Genomic DNA, 22,826 nt, shown 5'->3' on the forward strand with positions numbered 1-22,826 from the left:
TTTTTTTTCAAATCCAAATAACAAGAATATAATACAAGTTTATTTCAAATATATCTTAGAATCAGAATTAAGTTGGTAATAAATGAAGTCATCTACTGAAAAAGTGTTAAATCCATTGTGGGTATTTTTCTTTGCTTCACACTCAGGAATTAAAGTAGAAGCATACTGTTTGATAATATTTTTAAAAACTATGTCCAGATACAAATTAGTTTGCAAGTTCTTGAAAATTAATGAACAAGCAATTTGGGTTTTTTCCACTATTTAACCATTACAGAACTGCAATAGCTGTTGAAGAAACACAATTAGTGAAATTTTGGACAATAAAAAGTGTAAAACCAGATTGTTAGGAGAGACAACAAAATGTAAGTTAGAAAAGTCATAAACATACATTTATTCAGGAAATACAATACCAGAGTCCTTGATATTTCAGTGATCATTCCACATTATAAAATATTCACAACATGTATTCTTTTAAGTCTACACCAAGTCATGCTGACATTCTTTTCAGATAAGCCATAGCCGTTTCTTCTACTAAATGCTATATATAATATCCATTTTAATTGTAAACAAAGTACTTGAGCCAAACTACTTAAGTACTTGAACAAAATAACTAAAAAATTTAGTAGAGGAAGACAATGATTTTAAAAACACATCTGAATTCTCAACCTCCAAAGAACTAGGCCATTATAATCTAGTATACTAATGGATAAAGTGGCCATATTAAAACAGCACATAATAACCAATGACAGTATTTCTCATCTGCAGTTTTTAAACATGCTTTCTCAACAAATACACATTCATTTCTGTAAGTTTTAAATGCAAAGGGGGCAGAAAGATGACAGACATTAAAATCTTACATTTAAACTACTGGCAGATTAAAAAAAAAAAAAAAAGATAAAAGGTAAACTATAATCACTTCCCAAATAATGAATGCCAAGTACCTTTTATTCCTAAAGAAATTACTAAAAAAGATAACCGATTATTATATTTGCCACTACTTAACAGTCAGTAGCTGTAAATTCTTTCTATTCTGATACTTCCAAATATATTATGCACTTAACTGTGTTTTTCCCATTAGAATTTAAGTTCATGACAGGAGTGTGATTAGAGCATTTTATAAAGGGGAAAACAAGTGGTTCTCTACCCAGATGTCCCTTAGAACCAACTGGAAAGCTTTAAAAAAATAAGTATCTGGCCCCACCCTCAGAGATTCTCATCTAACTTGATACAGAATGGGACTCATATACTAATAGTTTTTAAAGCTCTGCAGGGGTTCTAACGTGCGGCTAAGGCTGAGAATCACTGACTCAACCCATTTTGAAATACCAAGAAAATAAATGGAAATTGAGTAGTTTATAATTTACAAATCAAACACCTATTATATACTTACTATGTGCCTAGTTATGTTCATGAGTCATACATTTATTTATAAAATGACACCTCCCTTCATCTCACTATATACGAGACCAGTACTGTACATCTCTGCCACCAAATGACCGAATTTTTCTATGGTCGAGATTTAAAATTCTGGGATATACTCTGAAAACTGCATTAACGAAAACAAACTACTGCTACTCATGCTCAACAGTAGCAAGCAAACTACTGTATTTGGCTCCTTTAAGCTATCCTTATTTTAAGAATTATAAATAAGTGCCAACCCACACAAAGAACAGATTGTGGATTACTGTAGAAGAGAAAAAAAATAGCTTACTCAACTTACTAAGTTTCAACACCAAAAAAGACTGAACTTGGCTGAAAGTTCTGAAACAGCGGAGATACTGAACCAGGAAGCTATAATTTATAATGATATGTTGACACGCCCTTGCAAGCTACTACAGCTGTAGCTATACTAAAAATAAGATTTCGTCAGGATTTACTTACCCTGTAATGCAAGAATACAAGCATAATATTACTGTTTTTATATGCACCAATATCTCTCTTTAATATGTAAAGCTCTACAACAAATACCTCTAATAACTTTACAATTAAATTAAAATAGATTCATAATTCTACTCTACTTTGGTCTCAACATTTTAAAAACATCAATTAATTTTGAAAATACACAATTTAACAACATGATCCTACCAATACAAGCACGTTTTGTAATGGACTAAAGACACATTCGACCATGCAATCCAGTGTTCAATACCTAAATGATAAATAACAATGTTGATTGACTTTTATTCTGAAAATCATTGAAAACTGGAATAATCTTGTAAGACTCACAGTGCTCAAAAACATGCAGGAAAAGGTATACATTTCTATTCTTCCTGAAGGAATGTTACAAAATGCCCACTTTTTACACAGGGTCAGTAATTAGGCTAAATTCCTTATATATTTCAACCCATTATCTTCTTTTTAGCATCTGTCACATAAAATTCTTAAAAATTGTACAAATATTCCTGTAAATTGTGACTGAAAATGAACCTCAACTCTTAATTTCCACCTTTAAAAAGACCTCAGTCACAGTCCTACACTAGTAGCTGCCTTTCAGTAAGAGTGACATCCAGTGGACAAATGAAAGTATCTCTCAGAATTCCCATCATTTCAAAGATCACATCTCTAAATTCAACCATTTCAATATGAATGAGTTCCTACTCATTTTGACTAAGAGCTTGCAGATTCTTATGAATATATCACCTCATAATTTCTCTATATTTTAAGTATATCCTTCTATCTTCTTCCTATCTAAAATCAACTCTTTAAGGTGAGCTAGTACAGAGTGTGTAACTCTTGAGGCTAGTGAGGTTAAAGGTATTACTTTTTCGTCTTTGCTTCTGCTACTTCCCAACACAATCTAACTGGCTCATCCCTAGGAATGGAAAAACCAAAATATAAGAACTATATTTAAATAAGAATGAATAGCATTAAAAAAATTTGCAAAAAAATGAAACCTGAACCTGTTTTTGCATTTGTAATCTATGATATATTGTTGAACATAAAAAGATGTAATCAGTAATGCCAACAATCAAATTACATCCTCTTGCCTCACTGCTCAAATATTATGAAAGAATATATATTTTAGCAATGATTGTTTCAGTGTTTAAAAACTTTTATAAATCAGTATAAATGAATATTCATTATACATTATGTTTAAATAAAAGTAAAAAATTTCCACTGTTGAGTTATGATTTACCATTGATTATATATATTATGCATGTGTTCAAAGTACAAAATGCAGCAGTGGTGTTAACACTGATAGTGTAATGAACTGCTGTAGCTGAGACTGTTATGTTTAATTTCTTGGAAAACCGTAAAGAACTTTTACAGGTTAAAAAAAATAGAGTAAGCAAAAAAAGAATTGGAGAATTGTTATTTTTAAATAAGCAGCCAAATGAAGAAAACTTTTTTTTCTAAAAAAAGATTGAGAATGTAAAAGTACATTTTAATATTAAAAAAGCAGTTTTAAAAATCTATAACAACTTTATGACAAAATCTGCATTTGAAAAAGGCCTGTAAAAACAGCAGGACAGAATTGCCCTCATCACCTTTCACTTTTTCTTGTCAGAAAAAAGTGTATGCATCTCTGGAACCATAAACGATGTTAAAATAGGTGTTTATAAAATGGCAAGAAGGATCTCATGGGAAGTTTCTGTTTGTTTTTTACAATCATTGGCACTGCGGCCATCAGTAGGTCACAAGTAAAACTTTTCTAGCTAAAAGCAAAATGGAATATAAAGTTCTGAATTGCATTAGGTCTGTTGCCTGCGTTTTGCTGACCTCATTTTTTCAAAGCGCGACTCCATCTCTTCGAGGACCTTGGGTGTGTACCGTACTACTAACTTAACCTTTCCTTGAGCTGCTTTCAGCAGTTCCACAGCTTTTTCGTGATGTTCTCCTTCAACACTCTGGGGAAAAACAGACATATACACAATTAGTATCCAGGTTTTGTAAGCAGCTCAAAATGCAAAAATGTTTAAAAAACATAAAAGTAAAAAGAATTTTAATGTTGTATCATCACAACACTATAAGCCTACAAAATAACCTGGTTCTATCATTTTAATCGGTGTGAAATCCTCTGCCAAATCAAATCCAGCAACTGGGTTTTAAGTTCCAAATAATTGTTCCCGATACCAATATATATGCCCTATTACCTCACTAGGTCCCAAGTAAATTAAGCAGCTGGCATTCTGTACGAAAATGAGGGCGGACTTCTCTAATTTAATGTACTGCCGTAACTACTAAAGAGCTTAATTACTTCATAAAAATCACACTAAGCGTTGCTAATTTACATTGGAAAAGAAGCAAAACACACTTAAAGTGCTTTAAAAAGTATCACTGTACTAAATAGTACGGCCCAGGATTCCCTCAAGGGATTTCTAAACTACAAAGCGGCTTTGGTTTTCCCCTCAACATCTTTGGTTTCTGTAACTCAAATATACCCCCATGTGGTTACAATGCATTACTACAAGTACAAATAAAATTCATCCATACCACTCCATTAACAGAAAGAAGTTGATCTCCTCGCTTGAGACCCCCATGTCTATCAGCAATTCCACCTGGAATTATTCGAGAGATATAGATTGGAGAGTTTTGTTCTTTGCCTCCCATAATATTGAATCCAAGGCCTTCTTCTGTTTTTGGTAGTTCAACAACTCGAGGGTGAGAATGTCCTTCGCTGGCAGCAAATGCAGCGACAGTAGCCTCGAAAAGAATTTCACATAGTTACAAATATGATCTTTGTTTGCTTCAGTTCTTTTGTCTCTTTTAAAACTACTTTTGAGGTACACGCTTTTGATGTTTGAATGCTCACAAGTTCACTGGCAGTTTGAAAGAGAAGGTAAGCTGAGTGGATGGGGTAATGATGACCAGAAAGCATACCCTGGGCCTACGCAGGAGGTGTTAAGACTGTTCAGGCCACTCAGTCCACCCAGTACCCAGAACTTCTCTGCAGCAACTGGCGTGCGGGCTTGCTTGGCAGATGAACACTGGTGCATGTTACAGAGAAAACCCCTTCCCTGGCATGCCAGCAGCCCTGGGCTTTGGGATGGATAACCTGGCTCCTTTAGGAGTCTGTGCAAGGCACAACCTATCTACATAATAACCTGTAAGGAGGTAGGTGTCCTTATATGCAATCATTTGGGCTGCTGTTACTATCTGTACTATATACTAAATAACTAATTAAAGAAATAATTCAATATTGAGAAAAAGAGGGATACATATAACCAACGTGAACTTTTTTTGTTGCTTTAGTCAACTACCCAGTCACTCCTAAAACCCCACAGAAGATGAAAACAGAGTCACATCACATCTTCTTTAAAACTTCCAAATTTAGACTAACCTACACTAATTCTAACACAAAGTTGAGATTTTTGGGTTTTTTCTGCTTTTAAAAGCAGGTAATTAAGTAATCTGGTACCATTTTTCATAAATAGATCAAGGTGCATGAGCAAAAATGGGAAGGGGCAGAGGAAGGAAATCAAGATTTGTTGAATACCATTAGGTTCCAAGCTCTGAAAGAAGCCCCATTTTACAAATAGAACTAAGGCTCAGAAATTCAGGAAGTCGTGAGGTCATGTAACTCTAGAATTTCAAGCCAAGTTTCCATGTCTTTTTTATATTCTTCCAAACTATACTCACATGTTTAAGTGTTTACATTCAACAGAGAATCCAGTATTTTCTTTTATGGATCGGTAATTATCAAGGCAAAATTACCTACTAATGACTAATTCTAGTATAAGTCACTTACTGCTGATACTAGTTTATTCAAACAAGATATGATGGACACTGAGGTCAATTCTGGAAATATTGGAGGAAACCACTGGTACAGAAAAGCACATAAAACTTGCCATATGCAGCTCTGAAGAGCTAACCTATTAGTGACATTACCCCTATATTTGCAGAGTTCAGGCAAAGGAGAAAAGCAAAGAGCAACCTAGGGGAGTACCCAGTTCTACCATTTACTATTTGTGTGATTTGAGAAAAATAACCTAATATAATGCTTCCTCACCAATAAAGTCAGGATAACATATACCTCAGAATTTTTTTTTTTTTTTTTGAAATTTACATGATATATGCATATCATATATAACAAATATGTATTACATGTATTTTTTTTTAATATTTATTCATTTTCAGAGACAGAGACATGCGGGAGGGGCAGAGAGCAAGGAAGAGAGAGAATTCCAAGCAGGCTCCTGTCAGGGCAGAGCCTAAGGTGGACTTGAACTCATGAACTATGAGATCATGACCTGAGTCAAAACCAAGAGTTGGACGCTTAATTGACTGAGCCACCCAGGCGCACCAACAGGTATATTATTATTTGTGTGCAAGTGTAGTTTTTTTTAAACTTTTTTAACATTTATTTATTATTGAGAGACAGAGCATGAACAGGGGAGGGGCAGAGAGGGAGGGAGACACAGAATCCGAAGCAGGCTCCAGGCTCTGAGCTGTCAGCACAGAGCCCGACGCGGGGCTTGAACTCACAAACTGCGAGATCATGACCTGAGCGGAAGTCGGACATTTAACCAACAGAGCCACCCAGGCGCCCCTGCAAGTGTATTTTTAATGCATTATCTAAACTGCATGATAAAAGATCTCCTGTAAACCCAATAAAAAATGTCTTGTCTTAGTACTTGAGAAGTTTAGTGCGGCTCAAAAAATACTACATGTTAGTTTTCAAAATTAGCCTATCAAATATCTAGTAACTACACATTTTAAACCTTTCACTTATGTTTTTTTATTTTATTTTTGAGAGAGCGAGTGAGAGTACGGGTACACACGAGTGGGGAAGGTGCAGAGAGAGGGAGACAGAATTGGACACTTAACTGACTGAGCCACCCAGGTGCCCCTAAACCTCTCATTTATAATGAAGTCTCTTTTAGTAAATGGAAAAAAAAAAAAAACAAAAAAACAACTACCTTTGCAGTTGCATTAGCTCTCACTTCAGGACTGCTACTGATGTCCACAGTCTCATAGACATGTTCATATACCTGTGAAACCCAAAGTTATCATCATGATTTAAAATCTCAGAATATACCACGTTTGAGTTCTAAGTCAAGTTAAGGAGTGTGTTAAAGTTTTAGGCAAAGTTATGCATCCCGGTAAAATATTATTATTATTAATATATTTTTTTAATGTTTATTTTTGAGAGAGGGAGTGAGGTGAGTGAGAGACAGACAGACAGACACTGAGTGCGAGCAGGGGAAGGGCAGAGAGAGAGGAAGACACAGAATCTGAAGCAGGCTGCAGCCTCTGAGCTATCAGTACAGAGCCGATGCGGGGCTCAAACTCATAAGCCATGAGATCATGACCTGAGCTGAAGTCAGACGTATAACCAACTGAGCCCCTCAGGCATCCAGTAAAATGTTTTTCTACTCAAAATCCCCACAAATGAAGAGGTTCAAAATTTCAGTTATAAAATAAGTCACAGACATGAAAAGTATAGAATAGGGTATATAGTCTTAGTATTGTAACAACATGTTTGATGACAGATGGTGACTACACTTATTGTGGTGAGGACTGAATAATAAATAGAACTGGTGGATAATATGCTGTACACCTGAAACTAATATAACATTGTATGTTATACTTAACATATATGCTTTTTTTTAATATACTTAACAATATACTTTTTTCAAGAAAGAGAGAGATAGGGTCTAATATTTTTTTTCTCCTTTTTAAATTTATTTATTTATTTTGAGAGAAAGAAAGTGTAAGCAGGGGAGGGGCAGAGAGAGAGGGAGAGAGAATCCCAAGCAGGCTCCATGCTGTCAGCACAGAGCCCAACGTGGGGCTCGAATTCACAAACCATGAGATCATGTCCTGAGCTGAAATCAAGAGTCAGATGCATAACCAACTGAGCCACCCAGGTGCCCCAGTTCTAGTATTTTTCTAAAGTTTGTTTTCTTAAAAACTTCTAAACTCAAATTTGAGAGTACTATCTTACCTAGTTAACTCACATTTTTAGTAAATTTAATCCCATTCACTCACCTCTCTTACAGCATTGCAGAATTCACTTTGAAGGACTCTTTGTAAAGCCTGAAGTTTCTGTGGTGGGACCTCTCCACTCCTTTGCAGTTTTTCCAACAATTCAATCGCTCTACAAATATCTAGAATTAAACACACACACATTGATAAATAATTTTCTCTGAATTTTCTCTAAATGCCTTGTAACAGGATTCAATCCTTAAGGATTAACTAGAAATATGTAGAATATGGAGGGGAAAAATGTGTAAGAGTGTGAGCTTGTGTGTGTGTTGGGGGTGGGGGTTACATGAATACACATATGAGAGAGGGAATGTAAAATCTGAGAATGCTTTTATGTAGATTAGGATCAAATATTAATGTTGCACACATGCAAGATCTGGAAGATAGTATCTTTGAGAGACAGGAAAACTGAATATAAAATACTAAATGTCACAGGAAAAGATGGGTTCAAATGTGATAGACACATGAACATTGTACTGCTTCAAAAAGCAGACAGTTCTATCTGAAAGTAGTCAAAAAAAGTTACCTATCATGATTAGTAATCAAAGCTTTGAGTAGTACAAAACACTGTGTGCTAGTGAAATCCTTTTTCATTTTCCAAAGAAAATCACAATTTATAAGTAGATATGAACTTTCAATAACAGATGCACTTAGTGGCAGGGACACAGTAACAATGGTATAAAGGAATAAATTAACTGTGGCCTCTTTTCAACTCAGGATCATTAACACACTGTTTTAATTAAGACAAGTTCAACCAAACACATACATTTACAAAACAGAAAAATAAAAAGTTTTGCCAATCTGGTCTCAATATTAGCTGTGTGATCTTGGGCATGTTACTTAATGTGCATGTCTCAGTTTCTCCACTGTAAAATGGAAGTAACAGTACCTTCCTTATAAGAATTACTTTACAACTAAACCAAAAAAAGCATGGAAAAGGGTCTGGTATGTAGCAAGCATAAATATTATGTTCCCTTGGCACCAATTAATCCTAAGAAATCTTAAGAGGTGGTACATGTTTGTACAAATATATTAGGCATATTGGGAAATGTATTTTATAAATTAAGATATTTTGTAAGATTCCGAGTCATGTTAAAACACTGTAATTTTCTGTATTTTGACTTTTTTTTCTTAACTGTTTTTGTACCCCAGAGGGCTACAGTACCTATTATTTTATTATTCTTTGCCTCCTTTTAAAATGGAAGAAGTTCTGAACTTTATATTATACCACAAGTCTGGAACTTTTTCTTTATAGAATTAATATGGCCTTCTTTGTGTATAATACTACAAAACTAGCAATAAATATAGTGAAGAAAGAAGTAGATTTTTCAACTTCAGATCATAAAAGCTTAAACTGATATTAATCAAATGCAATGGAATCAGACTTTCCCCCTTCTGATTATTGCACCACTAGAATGAATGACTGATGAATGGGAGCTTTTGGTTCATTGATTATTTTGACTTACAAAGTTACAATATGTAAGCTATATAAATATTTCCAATTAACAAAAAATTGAAACAAAATGAAAAAAACTCTTTACTGAACCTAAACTGTACCTAACATGTGCTCAAAGCTATTCCACTGAATCATATTTGGATGATTTAGAAAACATTCACGATCTTGATCATATGCACTAATTTTAAATTGTAGGGTTATTGGAAGTGTTTGTTAATAGAATTTGTTAAAGAGAATCCTAAATAAGAAACAGGTGATGTAATCTTTCTTATCCAGCTAAATGGCAACCTCTAGTAATTCATCCTACTAAGTTGCTGAGCATTCTACTGTGGAACTGTAAAGAACTCTGAAAAAGCAAAAAAAAGCCATGACTACCAAACCTAAATGCCAGAGGTGAAGTTTCACATTTTGTGCTGCGCTTAAAAACACAAAAGACTGCCAACATGTTAGAATCCTACGACTGGCTTTCAAAAAAAAAAAAAAAAAACACCTACTCCTGTTAACAACGAACAGATTTGTTCCCATCTACAAAGCACAGTGCCATTGTGCTCAGGAGGGAGATGTCACAGTCTTAAGCCTAACTTAGTAATTCTTCCCAGAGTAGCTACTCCTCTGTCAAAAATGATGCTTTAATTAATGGTCTGGTGGGCTGGAGGGAAGCAATGTCATTTATAAAGAGGCTTACAAATAGTGAACACCATCAGGAAAAAATAATGTTAAGTGAGCATTTATTTGTGTGAAGGTATGAGGAAAGAGGTTTCTCTAAACCAAAAATATATTTCCTTTTTGGAGCGGAAGTTACTTAATATTCAGGCTGTAACCGCAAGAGTTAATACTTGGAAGATATCTACAATCTCCACCCTATATTTTGTTTACCACCAGCACTCAAAATGTTGTTTGTTTTTGACTTACCAATGACATCTAATACTGATGTGTCAAAAGCATGCTTGCAATTGCCTTGAAATAAAGGTTTTGGGAAGGGAAGGGTGGAATGCTGAAACTCTGTAACAGGACCCTGACAGGAGCACAGTCATATATTTTCACTGGCTCTTCGGTATCTAATTACTCAGCAGAACAGATTTTACTTTCCTTGACAGTCTGCTCTAAAAAGCAAGCAACCAGCCACAGTTAGCAGTTGTAAGGTTTGTAAAGATGGAATAAGACTATACGTTCAAGTATTTTACAACCTACCGCTCACTATTCCAAATAGTTATATAACATTCTTCCGGGGACCAAATCAGTAGGATGGTATTTAAAGCACCTTCTCGGTACCTGGGAGAGGCACCATAGCCAGGAAACAGCCCAAAACAAACACAAGTGAGGTTGTGGTTAAAGTAATGACGGAGTTTGTGCATAAATAAGGACGACTCTGTGGTGGATGTGCTGTTGCGTCCGAGATGTCTGCAATGTGTGGGGGTGAGAGCGGGGACACCGGATTTGTGCGCGCGTAAGTAAGGGCAGTGCATGTAGTCTCTCCGAACTGGGCGTGTGATGTTTGCTTCTGGGGTTGACATGTCTCAGGCTGCCGGGTCTGCCGTGCGCACCTAGGGAGCGCGTCTGCGGCGTGTGTCTACGAAGGCGGACAGCTAGTATTTAACTGTGCTGTGCACCGGCACAGTCCATGTGAAGAGAGCAGGGGTCTGAGTATCAGTCAGGGGACCGCAAGCGCCCTCCCAGGGGCCAGGAGCAGCGACTTCGGCGCGAGGGGCACCTGGATCCGGATCTCGGAGCCTGGGTCGCCCCTCCTCCCCTCTGGCCACACGGCACACCTCCACCCCCTCCGCCCACCTCCGTCCCGGCTTCGGCCGCACTCACCCCTCTCCAGCCGCACAGGTTCCCCCAGCGCCGCCATCTTCTCCCTTTGCCTGCAGACCCACAGGAAATGACGACATAGGGCTGCGGTGGAGGGGCGGGGCTTAGCAGGAGCTGGCAGGGAAACGGCCTGCCAAGTATCGCGAGAGTAGGACCTGTGGCTTAGAGAGTGGTGGAGGCCACCTGGGCTCTATGCCCTCAAGGTTAGTCTTACGCAGCGTCTCCCGCGGTCCCGAGGGTGGCGAATGCCCCGGCTTCGGAAGGTGGAAAAAGCGCCTTTCCCGATTCTTGCTCCCTGCCTCAGATTCAAGCCTTGTCCCACTCGCTTAGAACCCTTGGCTCCAAGTGGAAGTCTGGATTTTTCTCCGGGCTTGACCATTAATGGTTCTGAGTCTGGAATGCTCCCTTAACCCCTTTCGTCCTCAGTTTCCCTATCTGTGCGATGACGGGTCCTATCTCCGAGGTCTTTTCCACTCTTAAATTCTGGGATTCTGTGACAAATAGGTAACGGAATACAGTCTCTTTTTGTGGCGGCATCGTTTTAACTTTAAAAATCAAGGCACGAGCCTCCTCTGCCAATCTGTTTGAGAGTTAAGGATGGAAAGTACAAAAAACATGAAACACCTGGGTAAGCAAGAGAACAAGGAACAATTGCACCACAGAGAACAATTTTAAAAAGATGATCCAAAATCTTATGTAAATGAGATATGAAGCAAATTTGCTTAATGCATTACAGATTTCTTAGGGCCACTTCTGAAAATTAATGAACCAAGAAAAATTTTAGTACTTAATTTAAATGGAATATTAATTTGTCCAGTGTATAGATTCCACTGACATTCATTCAAGCACTAGTCTCTGCTGATAGTGTGTTAGATGGTTTCCTATACAGTTTAAACACCTCATGATAGGAACGTTTTAACTTCCTGATTGTCCTCAGCCCACTCTTTCTAGTATTTTTTCTAAGCCATCATGAATGTCATGATTATACTCTTTCCCCCTTGAACCCTGATTTCATTAGCAAAAGTTTCTGTTTAGAAACTTTCAATTGTTTCTCCCCCACCATTTCCTATTTCTAAAGGCTTGCATACTCTGACCCTTAAGTTACCCATTTAACTTCATTTCTCATCATTCCTCAAGTGCAACCACCTCTCTAGTTGAGGTGATATATTCAAAACCATGTTTATTCTTGCTTCCAAGTCTTCATTCATGTTGTTCTCATGTGGAATATCCTTGTTCATCAATTCTTCAAACCATATACACCTTCAAATTGAACCCATCCCCAGGTCTGCTAAAGAAGTGCCACTTCTAAGCTTCCCTTTTTTTTTTTTTGTTTTTTTGTCTTTTTGAGAGACAGAGAGCAAGCAGGGGAGGGACAGAGAGAGAGGGAGACCCAGAATCGGAAGCAGGCTCCAGGCTCTGAACTGTCAGCACAGAGCCCTACGCAGGGTTCTAACTCACAGACTGAGAGATCATGACCTGAGCCGAAGTCGGACACTTAACCCACTGAGCCACCCAGGTGCCCCTAATAAGCTTCCCTTTTTTCAAACTCTTGTCCCTTGGTCCCTGATGGTCCTTATATCCTGCAATAGCACTCATGTGCTTCTCTTTTACTTATGGTTATGCCACAAATATTTTCAATGTTTGCTAAATGTCTAATACCTACCAGGTGTTTTGCTAGGCACTGAGAATACCATAACAAGACAAATGCAGACATTGCCCTTATTTCTTCAAATATTTTCTCTTCCCCTATCCTCCAGCTCCTCTCCTTTGATGACCCCACTTTCATGTACGTTCTATTGCCTAATGCTGTCTTACAGCTCCCTAGTGCTCTATTCATTTTGTTTTTTCAAGCCTTTCCCTGTGTTTCCTTTTTTTGAAATCTAATATTCTTTTAATCCCAATAGTTCACTTTTCATCTCAGAGGCTATAGTTTTTATTTGTGGCAGTTAGATTTAAGGAGGTGTGTGTGTGTTTCTAAATCTTCCATGTCCTTATTTACCATGCCCAACCTTTCCCACAGCTTCTTGGACATGTAGAATGCTATTATGTTGACAATTTTAATGTTTTTATTATAATTCTACCATCTGTGCTATTTCTGGCACTGTTTCTATAGGTTGATTTTTCTCTTCATTACAGATCATAATTTCCTGTTTCTCGCATGACCCGTGATATATATATGATATATATATGATATATATATATATATCATATATATATAATCATGCCAGGCATTGTGAAATTTACTTTTTTGGGTGCTTGATATTTTTGTATCCCTATGAATATTTTTGAAATTTTTTTTGAAATGCAGATGGGATACTTGAAAAAAATTTGTCCTTTGAGGCTTCATTTTAAGCTTTGTTAGGTAGAACCAGTTCAGCCTTTGTGTATGGCTAATTATGTCCCACTACTGAGTCAATACCCTTCTAAGTTCTTTACCCCTTCCCCATAAATTATGTGATTCTATTTTGACTGGCAGGAACAGGAACAATTCTCAGTAACTGAGACTATAGATTGTTTGCTCCTTTTGAGTGATCCTTTCCTTGTCCTTGGTAGTTTCTTAACATACATAATCATCATAAAATTTCAAAATTCCAGGGGTAAGTAGAAGATCCTAAAAGTTTTCAGAGAAAATAGAAAGATTAAAAAGTCACATTCTAAGAATTGGGAATCAGGACAGTTACAGATCATTATTTAAGCAGAGGAAAGGAAGAAAAAAAGTTTTAGGAGCTACTGAGAAGGGAAAATATGAGCCAATTAACAACCCATTTGTATTTAATGCACAAAAGAGAAGAATCAGTTTTTGTGTAAGGAGAGATCCCCTAAAACATCACTCCATCAGTCACAAATCCCTGACTACTGGAGTTGAGAGAGACTAGAGTCCAGCTCCTTCATTTTCCAGAAGAGCGGACAGATTGCTGCCCTAAGTCTCAAAGGAGGCAATTGTGAGCACAAATAAGGAAGTGCTGCTTTTAGTTTTATGCCTCCATCAGGTTATTGACTCACCAGGTTATTAGGACTCACTTCCTAATCAAGAATTGTTCTTCCTATGGAAGAACTCTTCACCTTTTGCTTCCTCATATTACTTCCTGCCTCGGAGATGGAAAGGAAGACTCAGAATAGGAACTCTGAGACAAATACCCATGAAAGCTAAATTAGGCAAATTTTGTCTTCGAATGAGGAATGAAAGTCCTAAGTAGGCTGTCAGGTTATGAAAGCTCTCCTAACCCAAGATGTTGCAAATACAATGTACTAAGCCAGCATCCAGTAAGAGAAAAAAAAAAAAGGGAATAGGTGGGGAAAAATGGGGGTAGGAAGCTGTCTAGAGAAGGAAAGTGGAAAATGGAAAGTAATATGAGGAAGCCAGACACCCCCAAGTGGAACATTTTGCTTTTTGGGTTTTTCTTTTTTTGCATCTTACTGTTTTATTGCTATTTTATCATTTTAGTGCACAAATATGCACCACTATACAGGATAGATATTTAAAACAGTTAGTATGTCTTATTACAGAGTAAAATATTACTCTTAAGGAAAGGGTTCTATCAGAACAATTAAAGTCTGAATTTTCTTTTTCTAATGGAGATCCTGTCATATGCTCCTCAGTAAAGTAAAATTTTAGATAATTGGCTTCCTTAATTTGAAGGGAATGATATTGTCAAATGCCAAATAGCCTACATTTTTAAATAAATTAAACAATATATAAAAACACGAATCTAATAAATTCAACCCAGCCATATGGGAAGATCTCTTCAAGAACACCTGTTGAAGAGAAATTCTCTTGGTTGAAGATCTCAGATGAGAACATAAAACCCCATCCTGGAGTACCAGAGATCTAAAGTAAACCCTACTTGTTGTGAAGATGAGCTGCAGATTATATTAAAGTGTAAGGGTTTACTTTTTTAATGTCAACTGTTTCATCATCACTCCACAGTACATGTAAAGGCACAGATTGATGTATTTTTCTGGCATCTTTCTGACGCACCCTTGCCCTAAATAAATCTGTTTGCCAGGATCTTGTCGCTTAAATTAGCCATCTCAAACTCTTGGTCCTGCCAACACAGGCGATTGTGCCAATGTTCTCAGCATTTACTGGCACACGAGCTGTTGCCTTTTCTTTGGCTTTCTGTGTGTACCTGGGGCCATCATCCTTCCTTCACAAGACAGCAGTCTGGCTTATGTGTCCCTGAGACCTCAGGATTGTTTGGACTCACTCTGGTTCTCTCCAGGGTGTGCATCCTGCATGATATATTTTCAGCCACATAATATATTGTTCAGAATTTGTCATGCACATACTTGCAGATTGGCAGAGCCACCTGCCAGAGATGAGAACCTTTTAAGTTGTTGTCAAACGTCATAAAATGTGTTCCATGATTAATTTTGTGGGCACAGATTGGTTTTTGCACAGAGTCCAAAATTTGGGATATGTCACAGTGACTAAATGGCACCGGCATGCTGAATGAATTTGGAATTTGTTTTGTCAAGTGTGGGAGCAGGCACACAGATGGGCTTTGATCCAGTGGTGCTGCTTGGAATTCTCATTATAGCAATGATGTCATTTGTCACGTAGAGTGGGTAATAGTGCTGCCAAATTGTGGACAAAGCATGGCAAATAGCAAAGTACACAGACCAAGGGAAAGCACTGATGGTAGCACAGGAAGTTTTCACTCCTAGTTGACCTCTACTCACAGGACACAAACATTGTGTCAGGGCTGCCAAAAAATATGCTTGGTAGAAATACAGACAGTGAAGGAAACTTCCAACTGAAAGGGCCCTTTAAGAAGGGCCCATATAGCCTAGGAAATCTTCACTTCACAGAGAAAATCAAGTAAAAACAAACATGCCCTTGCTTTTTACATTAGGCTGTGAAAGGAATCTTTGAGCTACAAGCAAGGGCATTTCTGCAAATCCAACCAAACCCAAGCCAAGGCATTTTGCTTTGTAAGAAAAGCTTTGTCTACTCAAAAGTTTAGCACCACATTGGAAATTGGAAACACACACACACACACACACACACAGCCTCCAAAATGTTGTGATTGTGAAAAAGTACAGCATATTCTCACCAAGTATATACACAAGAATTCTCTGCAGAACTTTAAAATTACATTCATGATGCAGCTAAAGCAGTGTTTAGAGGGAAATTTATAGCTAAAAAATGCCTATATTGGAAAAGAAGAAATACCTTAAATCAATAACCTAAACTTTTATCTTAAGACACTCAAGAAGGAGTAAACTAACCCAAAGCAAGTAGAAAGAAGGAAAAATAACATTTCAAGCAAGAAATAGAATTAAAGAACAAAAACCAGTATAGAATAGAAAAAAGAATAGACCTAAAAACAAGTAAGAAAATAAATGAAACTAAAACTGGGTTTCTTGAAAAGATCAACAAAGTTGGCAAAACTTTAGCCTAACTGACCAGGAAATAATGAGTGAAAATTCAAACTACTAAAGTCAAGAATTACTACCAACCTTACAGAAATAAAAAGGAATATAAGGGAATAGTATGAAAAACTATATACGTGTATATATACACATACATATATGTTACATATATATAATGTATACTAAATGTAATATATATTATATATAATTATATATTACAACTATCTATATTCATATATTTATATAATTTGTTGACATATATAATAGTGTGTGTATATATTTAATTTTATTCATGCCAAAGTCCACCATGTAAATTTTGATTCAGAAAGTCTTGAGTATGACATGAACATTTTCATTTTCTGAAAATTATGAAGGTATTGTGATGTGCTCTTTTGTTGAGAACTACTGACCTAGCACATATGAGTCATTCAAAATATTGTTGAATTACAATGAAGTATTTATGTATCAGTCAATATTGGATGCAGCTTCATAAAAACATGAAAGTCCAGGGGCACCTGGGTGGCTCAGTTGTTTAAGTGTCCACTTCGGCTCAGGTCACGATCTTGCATTCTATGGGTTTGAGCCGCACGTCGGGCTATGTGCTGACAGCTCAGAGCCTGGAGCCTGCTTGGGATTCTGTGTCTCCCTCTCTCTCTCTCTGCCTCTCCCCAACTCATGCTCTGTCTCTCTCCCTCTCTCTCTCTCTCAAAAATGAATAAACATTGGGGCGCCTGGGTGGCGCAGTCGGTTAAGCCTCCGACTTCAGCCAGGTCACGATCTTGCGGTCCATGAGTTCGAGCCCCGCGTCAGGCTCTGGGCTGATGGCTCGGAGCCTGGAGCCTGTTTCCGATTCTGTGTCTCCCTCTCTCTCTGCCCCTCCCCCGTTCATGCTTTGTCTCTCTCTGTCCCAAAAATGAATAAAAAACGTTGAAAAAAAAAATTTAAAAAAAAAAAAAAAATGAATAAACATTAAAAAAATTTAAAGCATGAAAGTCCAAAATAATATTATTATAAATAATAATTTATAACTAAAAGAAATCCAGAGATAGATAATCTGGGGCAAGTGTGACAGCTCCACAGTTTCATTAGAGATCCCAGCTTCTGTCATTATGTACCACCATCCTCGATGGCTTTGATCATAAAATTTACTCACAATTTAAGAAAACTGCAGGACTTCCAGTTATTATGTGTGAGTTGCAAGCCAGAAAAAAAGAGTAAGTTTTTGCATAAAAGTAACAATCACCCTTCCCAATCAAGTCAGCATCTTTTTCTTCTTAAAGTTTATTTATTTGTTTATTTGTTTATTTATTTTCTCTCTCTAGGGAGAGAGTATGGGCATGCACACACAAGCAGGGGAGAGGCAGAGAGAGAGGGAGAGAGGATCCCAAGCAGGCTCCATGCTCAGCGATCCCCTGACCACGAGATCATGACCAGAGTCAATACCAAGAGTTGGCTGCTCAGCCAGCTGAGTCATCCAGGTTCCGCTCAAGTCAGCATATTTTAAGCCAGCTTTCCAAGAGGTCCCACGTAATATTTTGACCTATATGTCATTGGTCAGAACTCAGTTACATGGCTCCATCTTGCTGCAGTGGAACCAGTAAATAAAGTCTTTCATTTTGAACAACAAAGTGCCAAGCCAACTCTATCCCTAGAGAAGAAGAGGGAAATGGATGCTGACATAGTCCTCTAGGAATCTTTGCCATACCTTATCATAGCTGCTAAAACTTATCTCAAGACTTAGTTCTTAGGGCGTTCTAGGTCAATACATTTACTTACCCCCATTGGAAAATTTCCGCCAGTTAACTCAAAAGTATCCACTTAGCATGTGCTATAGGAATAGGAGAAATGCTGGATGTGTTCCTACCCCCAAGGAACTTCCAAGTGATTTGGGCGAATGAAACCTATATAAGTGAATCAATCCAGACTGCTATCCACCAGCATCTATTGAAGTACTATGTTTTATGGTTTGGACCACCACTTTATATTTACATCTTAAACTTAAAAAGAAAATCTTGCAGTGTGCAAACTTACTCAAACTAAAATACTGAAACGAACCACATTACTTTGCTAACCTAAACTGAATCCGAAAATTAATCTTTACTCAACTATAAACCATTCCAAAATGTAAATATTAAATAACAAAAAACAAACTTTCCAGGATCCATTGTTCTTAATGCTTTTTATCACTTGCCAGATATAGACAGAATCTTGCGAAACGCCATTGGAATTATTAGCTTCTCAATCTTGCAAGTGATGTGGTCACCAAATGGCTAGTCAGAAGACAGACAATGACAACAGCGTTACCTCATTGACTCAGCAAATTTGTCATGATTACACACTATAGTAAGGCATTGTGCTGGGTCCTAGAGATACAGGGAAGATACTCTGGTCTCAGCTCACAGATCTACAAAAGAGAACAGACATATAAGCAATCATAGGAACAAAACAGAGATAGTGCTAACTGTTGTTATTGTTGATACTCTTGTTGTTGCTTTAGTTGCAAGGGTTTCACTAAAGTGGTGTGGAGTAGAGTGGGGTGCAACGATTTCTCATTGGAGTAACCAGAGAAAGCTTTAAAGAGCAGTGGTTCTCAACCCGGGGTGATTTTGAAGCCAAGAGAACATTTGACAATGTCTGGAGACATTTTTAATTGTCAGATAGTGGGTTGGGGGTGAGAGTTGCTACTGGCATCTAGTGGGTAGAGACCAGGGATGCTGCTAAACACCTCATGTTGCACAGGACAGCTGCCCACCCTCCAAGAAATAATTGTACATCACAAAATGCCAGTAGCACCAAGGTTGATAAACCTGGCTTCAGCCAGGAGGAAACATTTTCACAGGGATGATTAGAATTTTAACAATTGGGTAAGTGGGGAACAGAAATGCCAGAGAAAGGGTTATGTGAATAGAGCCATGCAGGAAGAAAATGTATGTCTTGTTTAGGAAATGAGGAGGGCTTCAGTGGGGTGGAGGTTGTGCATCTGGGGATGGCGAAAGTGTGGCAGAAAACGGAGCCTAACATTTTGGTTGAGGTGGACTGTAGAGGCTCCTGGATGCTTGGATTTATTTTTTGGGCTAGAGTGAGCCACCAAAGGATTTTAAAAATTGAAGCACTAGATTAGAACTCTATTTTAGAACTATAGTCCAAGGAAAAAGCTTTGATTATTTAAGCAGATAGTAAGAAAATTCCTTTCAGGGAGAGAGTCATATTTGTTTGGGTGTTGTCTGTCGTTAAGCTCTGATTGTTGGAAAGCACCAGAACCTCAGAGAAGGAGAAATTCTCTGTACTTGGACCAGGTGTGGTGATGATGGTGTGGACTGCTGTGGGATGGGTAGTAAGGAGGTGAGGAAGGGTAAGGGGGTGAGAGACAGTGCATCATTGAATGTTATACTGTGAGATTCTTCCTGCTGGCCTCTAAATCTGCAGTCATGTTTTCAGACATCACAACATACTTGTATTTGGATTTCTTGGGGAAGAGGACTATATTTTGGTTGACAGGATGTTGAGAGGAGGAGGGCAGTGAGAAAGGGGCAATCATGGCTAGAAGTGGGGCAAAGGATTTGGAAGCTTCATAGTAAGTAATTTTACTTCCCATACCCTCCTTTCAGGTCCTGTAAGCCCTGCCCCCAGGACTGCTCATGCTTCCCAAATATTCCACGCTTACCTGCCCTTCTTTCCACCTGGCAAAGTGCTTTTCTTCTCCATTTAGTAAATTTCTTCTTCCTCTTCAAATGTTCCATTCTTTGTGCTGCACTTTACACAAATTACCAATATTGTATTGTGTTTACTCAAGTGTTTATTTTCTCCAATCAGATAATGAGCCCTTAGATGAACCCTCTTACCCTTAGATTTGCTGGAAGAGTATGGATAGTATTTTATTCTTCTCTAATTCTTCAGTAGGTAGCAACGTATCTGGCATATTCCCCATGCTCAGTGATCATTCATTGAATGAAGTGGAGTGAGGTCAGTAGGTGGGAGAAAGATTGTAGCTCTGGGCCTACAATGCCTTTGCATGGCTATTGTTAAAACTACACCTTTCCTTCTTATTAATTTTATGTTTTAAACTTCATCTTGTAGTTTAAAATTTTCCTTCTGATAGATGATATTCTATCAGGAAGAAAAAAACCCAGAGTATGGCTTTAAGCCTTGAGTGAATGGGCTAAAATCATGTTTCAGTATGCTTTTTAGAATGCCTGCATGTTATTAATTTAACATCGACCTGCTTATTAAGATTCCATTATTAAGGAAACAATTGTAAAAATCATTAAGAGCACTTCTACAGATTTTAACCACTGACTCATCCTGCTGGTTTTCAATTCATTTGACATGAACATCCCTCATTGAGAGTATCAGGTAAAATTTTATTCTTGTAATCATTAATAAATGATTAATAGGCTGATTTTTATGTGTTTTTATTGTTGTTCCTGTTGATCTGAAGAAGGTTTTCTACAGGAACAGCTGTATATATGGGACAATGCCCAGGGATGGTTTAAAGACCCTTTTCCAAAACATCTTTCCCACACTGGTGGTGTGCAATGCCTCTAGTCTCAGCAATTAGTAAGTGTTTCCTTTGAATGAAAGCATGAAGCTTCTAATCACACTAGCTTCTTTGGAAACAGAGGATAACTCTTGTGGCATCAAAAACCTATAACTGGAATGTGAATTTGGAATAGAATTCTGGACCTGGGATGGGGAGGATGTCTCTGGTTTCTACTGCATCTACCAGATCAAGTTCTTTTCTTTCTTAAAGCACTTTGGCATGAAGCTTACAACCTTACTACTAGCAATTCATTATTATGGCAGTCGTCTGTTGACTTTGAGTCACTCTTCCACATTTCTTTAGGATTTAAGCTCCAAACTCAACCTCACTCTTTCCAACAAAATCCCTGTCACAATTCTTAGCAATTTCAAGCTCCATATTGATGATCATTTCAATATTCTGGCATCTGACTTCCTTGGACTCTTCTTCTCTAATGATCTCCTTCTCTCCCAACCTCAGCTACTCATCCCCACAGTTGGGCCACTCACTCCCTACTGTAGACCTTATCTTTGTCAGTAACAGCTACCCATCCATAATCGTAAGCATTGTACTCTAGGACCACATCCAGACCATATCTTTCCAGTGCAATGTCTCTGGCACTCTGACTTTAACATTTGTTGACCAGACAATGAATTTGTCTTACCATCTTTTCACTGTCCTTCCTACCCCACATGTCCTTACATACCTCTTTATCCATCCTAGATTTTATTGTCTGTCCTAATAATCATTCACTTATCACACCCATAACACCCTGGAGCTTCTCTCACTTCTTTGTTCCTCTGCACCTGTTTTCTGTTTGCTGAACTTGGCTGGAAGAAAATACCCAAAATGACCTTCCTTGAAACTCACTACACTCAAGTGGACTCAACAATTCTAACTCTTTCCCTAATCTATTGATTCTTATTTAATATTTTCTTCAATCTCCTAGAACTTTCAACACCTTTTCTTCCTTCATCATTTTCAACTGATTGACCTTGATTCTTTTTCACTGAGAAAATGGAAGCGAACAGAAGAGACCTTCCACATAGTGCTTCCATCACTTCTACCAACCTACCTCTATTAATACCCATGTTCCATCTTGCATGAACAACTGTTCATGTTCCTATCTAAGGCACATCTCTCCTCTTATGCACTAGATCCCAGAACCTCACATCTACTCAAGGAGATTACTCAAGCAAGTTTAGTCCAGCTATTTTAGAGAGGTGGTCTTCTTCTTTATCAGTTTATTTCCATCAGCATATAAACATGCTATATTTCCCATAGCGAAATACTCCCCTTGATGCCATGCTTCCTTCCAGCTACCTTCCCATTTTTCTTATCATTTCTAGAGCAGAACTCCTCTAAAGATTGTTCATATCTGTAGTCTTCATGTCTGCTTTCCATGCTCTCCCCTGAACCATCTTAAAAAGGTTAATCTGGCTGCGGTATTGAAAATAGACTAAGTGGGAGAAAGGAGGAAGCAGAAAACTCAGGAAGGAGGTTAATGCAGGTGAAAAGAGAGATAATGAAGGAGTTATAGTGTAATAAATATAACAAGTGAAGATAGAATGAACAGGGTTTCCAGATGGATGGTCAAGGAAAGAAGGAGCCCAGGGTGATCCTAGGTTTTTATCTGTGCCACCAGAATAACTGGAACAGGGGAGCTACTTCTTTTTTTTTTAATGTTTATTTTTTTATTTTTGAGGGAGAGAGCATGAGCAGGGGAGGGGCAGA

At 37.7% G+C, this 22,826-nt stretch overlaps 1 protein-coding gene across 1 annotated transcript; it reads right to left on the reverse strand.

Annotated features, from left to right (window-relative positions):
- Positions 1-363: 363 nt before the first annotated feature.
- On the reverse strand, positions 364-11,307 carry LIN7C (lin-7 homolog C, crumbs cell polarity complex component). The gene is made up of 5 exons (XM_058688510.1): positions 11,201-11,307; positions 7,933-8,051; positions 6,861-6,932; positions 4,435-4,644; positions 364-3,848 (listed from the first exon to the last, which is right to left on the reverse strand). Exons 1-5 carry the CDS (start codon positions 11,235-11,237, stop codon positions 3,693-3,695), a joined length of 594 nt encoding a protein of 197 aa, XP_058544493.1. The 5' UTR covers positions 11,238-11,307; the 3' UTR covers positions 364-3,692.
- Positions 11,308-22,826: the final 11,519 nt, after the last annotated feature.

The sequence above is a fragment of the Neofelis nebulosa genome, chromosome 10 (genome assembly GCF_028018385.1).
Source record: "Neofelis nebulosa isolate mNeoNeb1 chromosome 10, mNeoNeb1.pri, whole genome shotgun sequence".
NCBI classification, from domain to species: Eukaryota; Metazoa; Chordata; class Mammalia; order Carnivora; family Felidae; genus Neofelis; species Neofelis nebulosa.

Coding starts and splice junctions, on each gene's coding strand:
- LIN7C (XM_058688510.1), bottom strand. CDS start 11,237: ATGGCGGCGCTGGGGGAACCTGTGCGGCTGGAGAGGG. Junction 8,052..11,200: donor ACCTGTGCGGCTGGAGAGGG/GTGAGTGCGGCC, acceptor GTTTAATTCTAG/ATATTTGTAGAGCGATTGAA. Junction 4,645..6,860: donor GAGCTAATGCAACTGCAAAG/GTAGTTGTTTTT, acceptor ATTCTTTTCGAG/GCTACTGTCGCTGCATTTGC.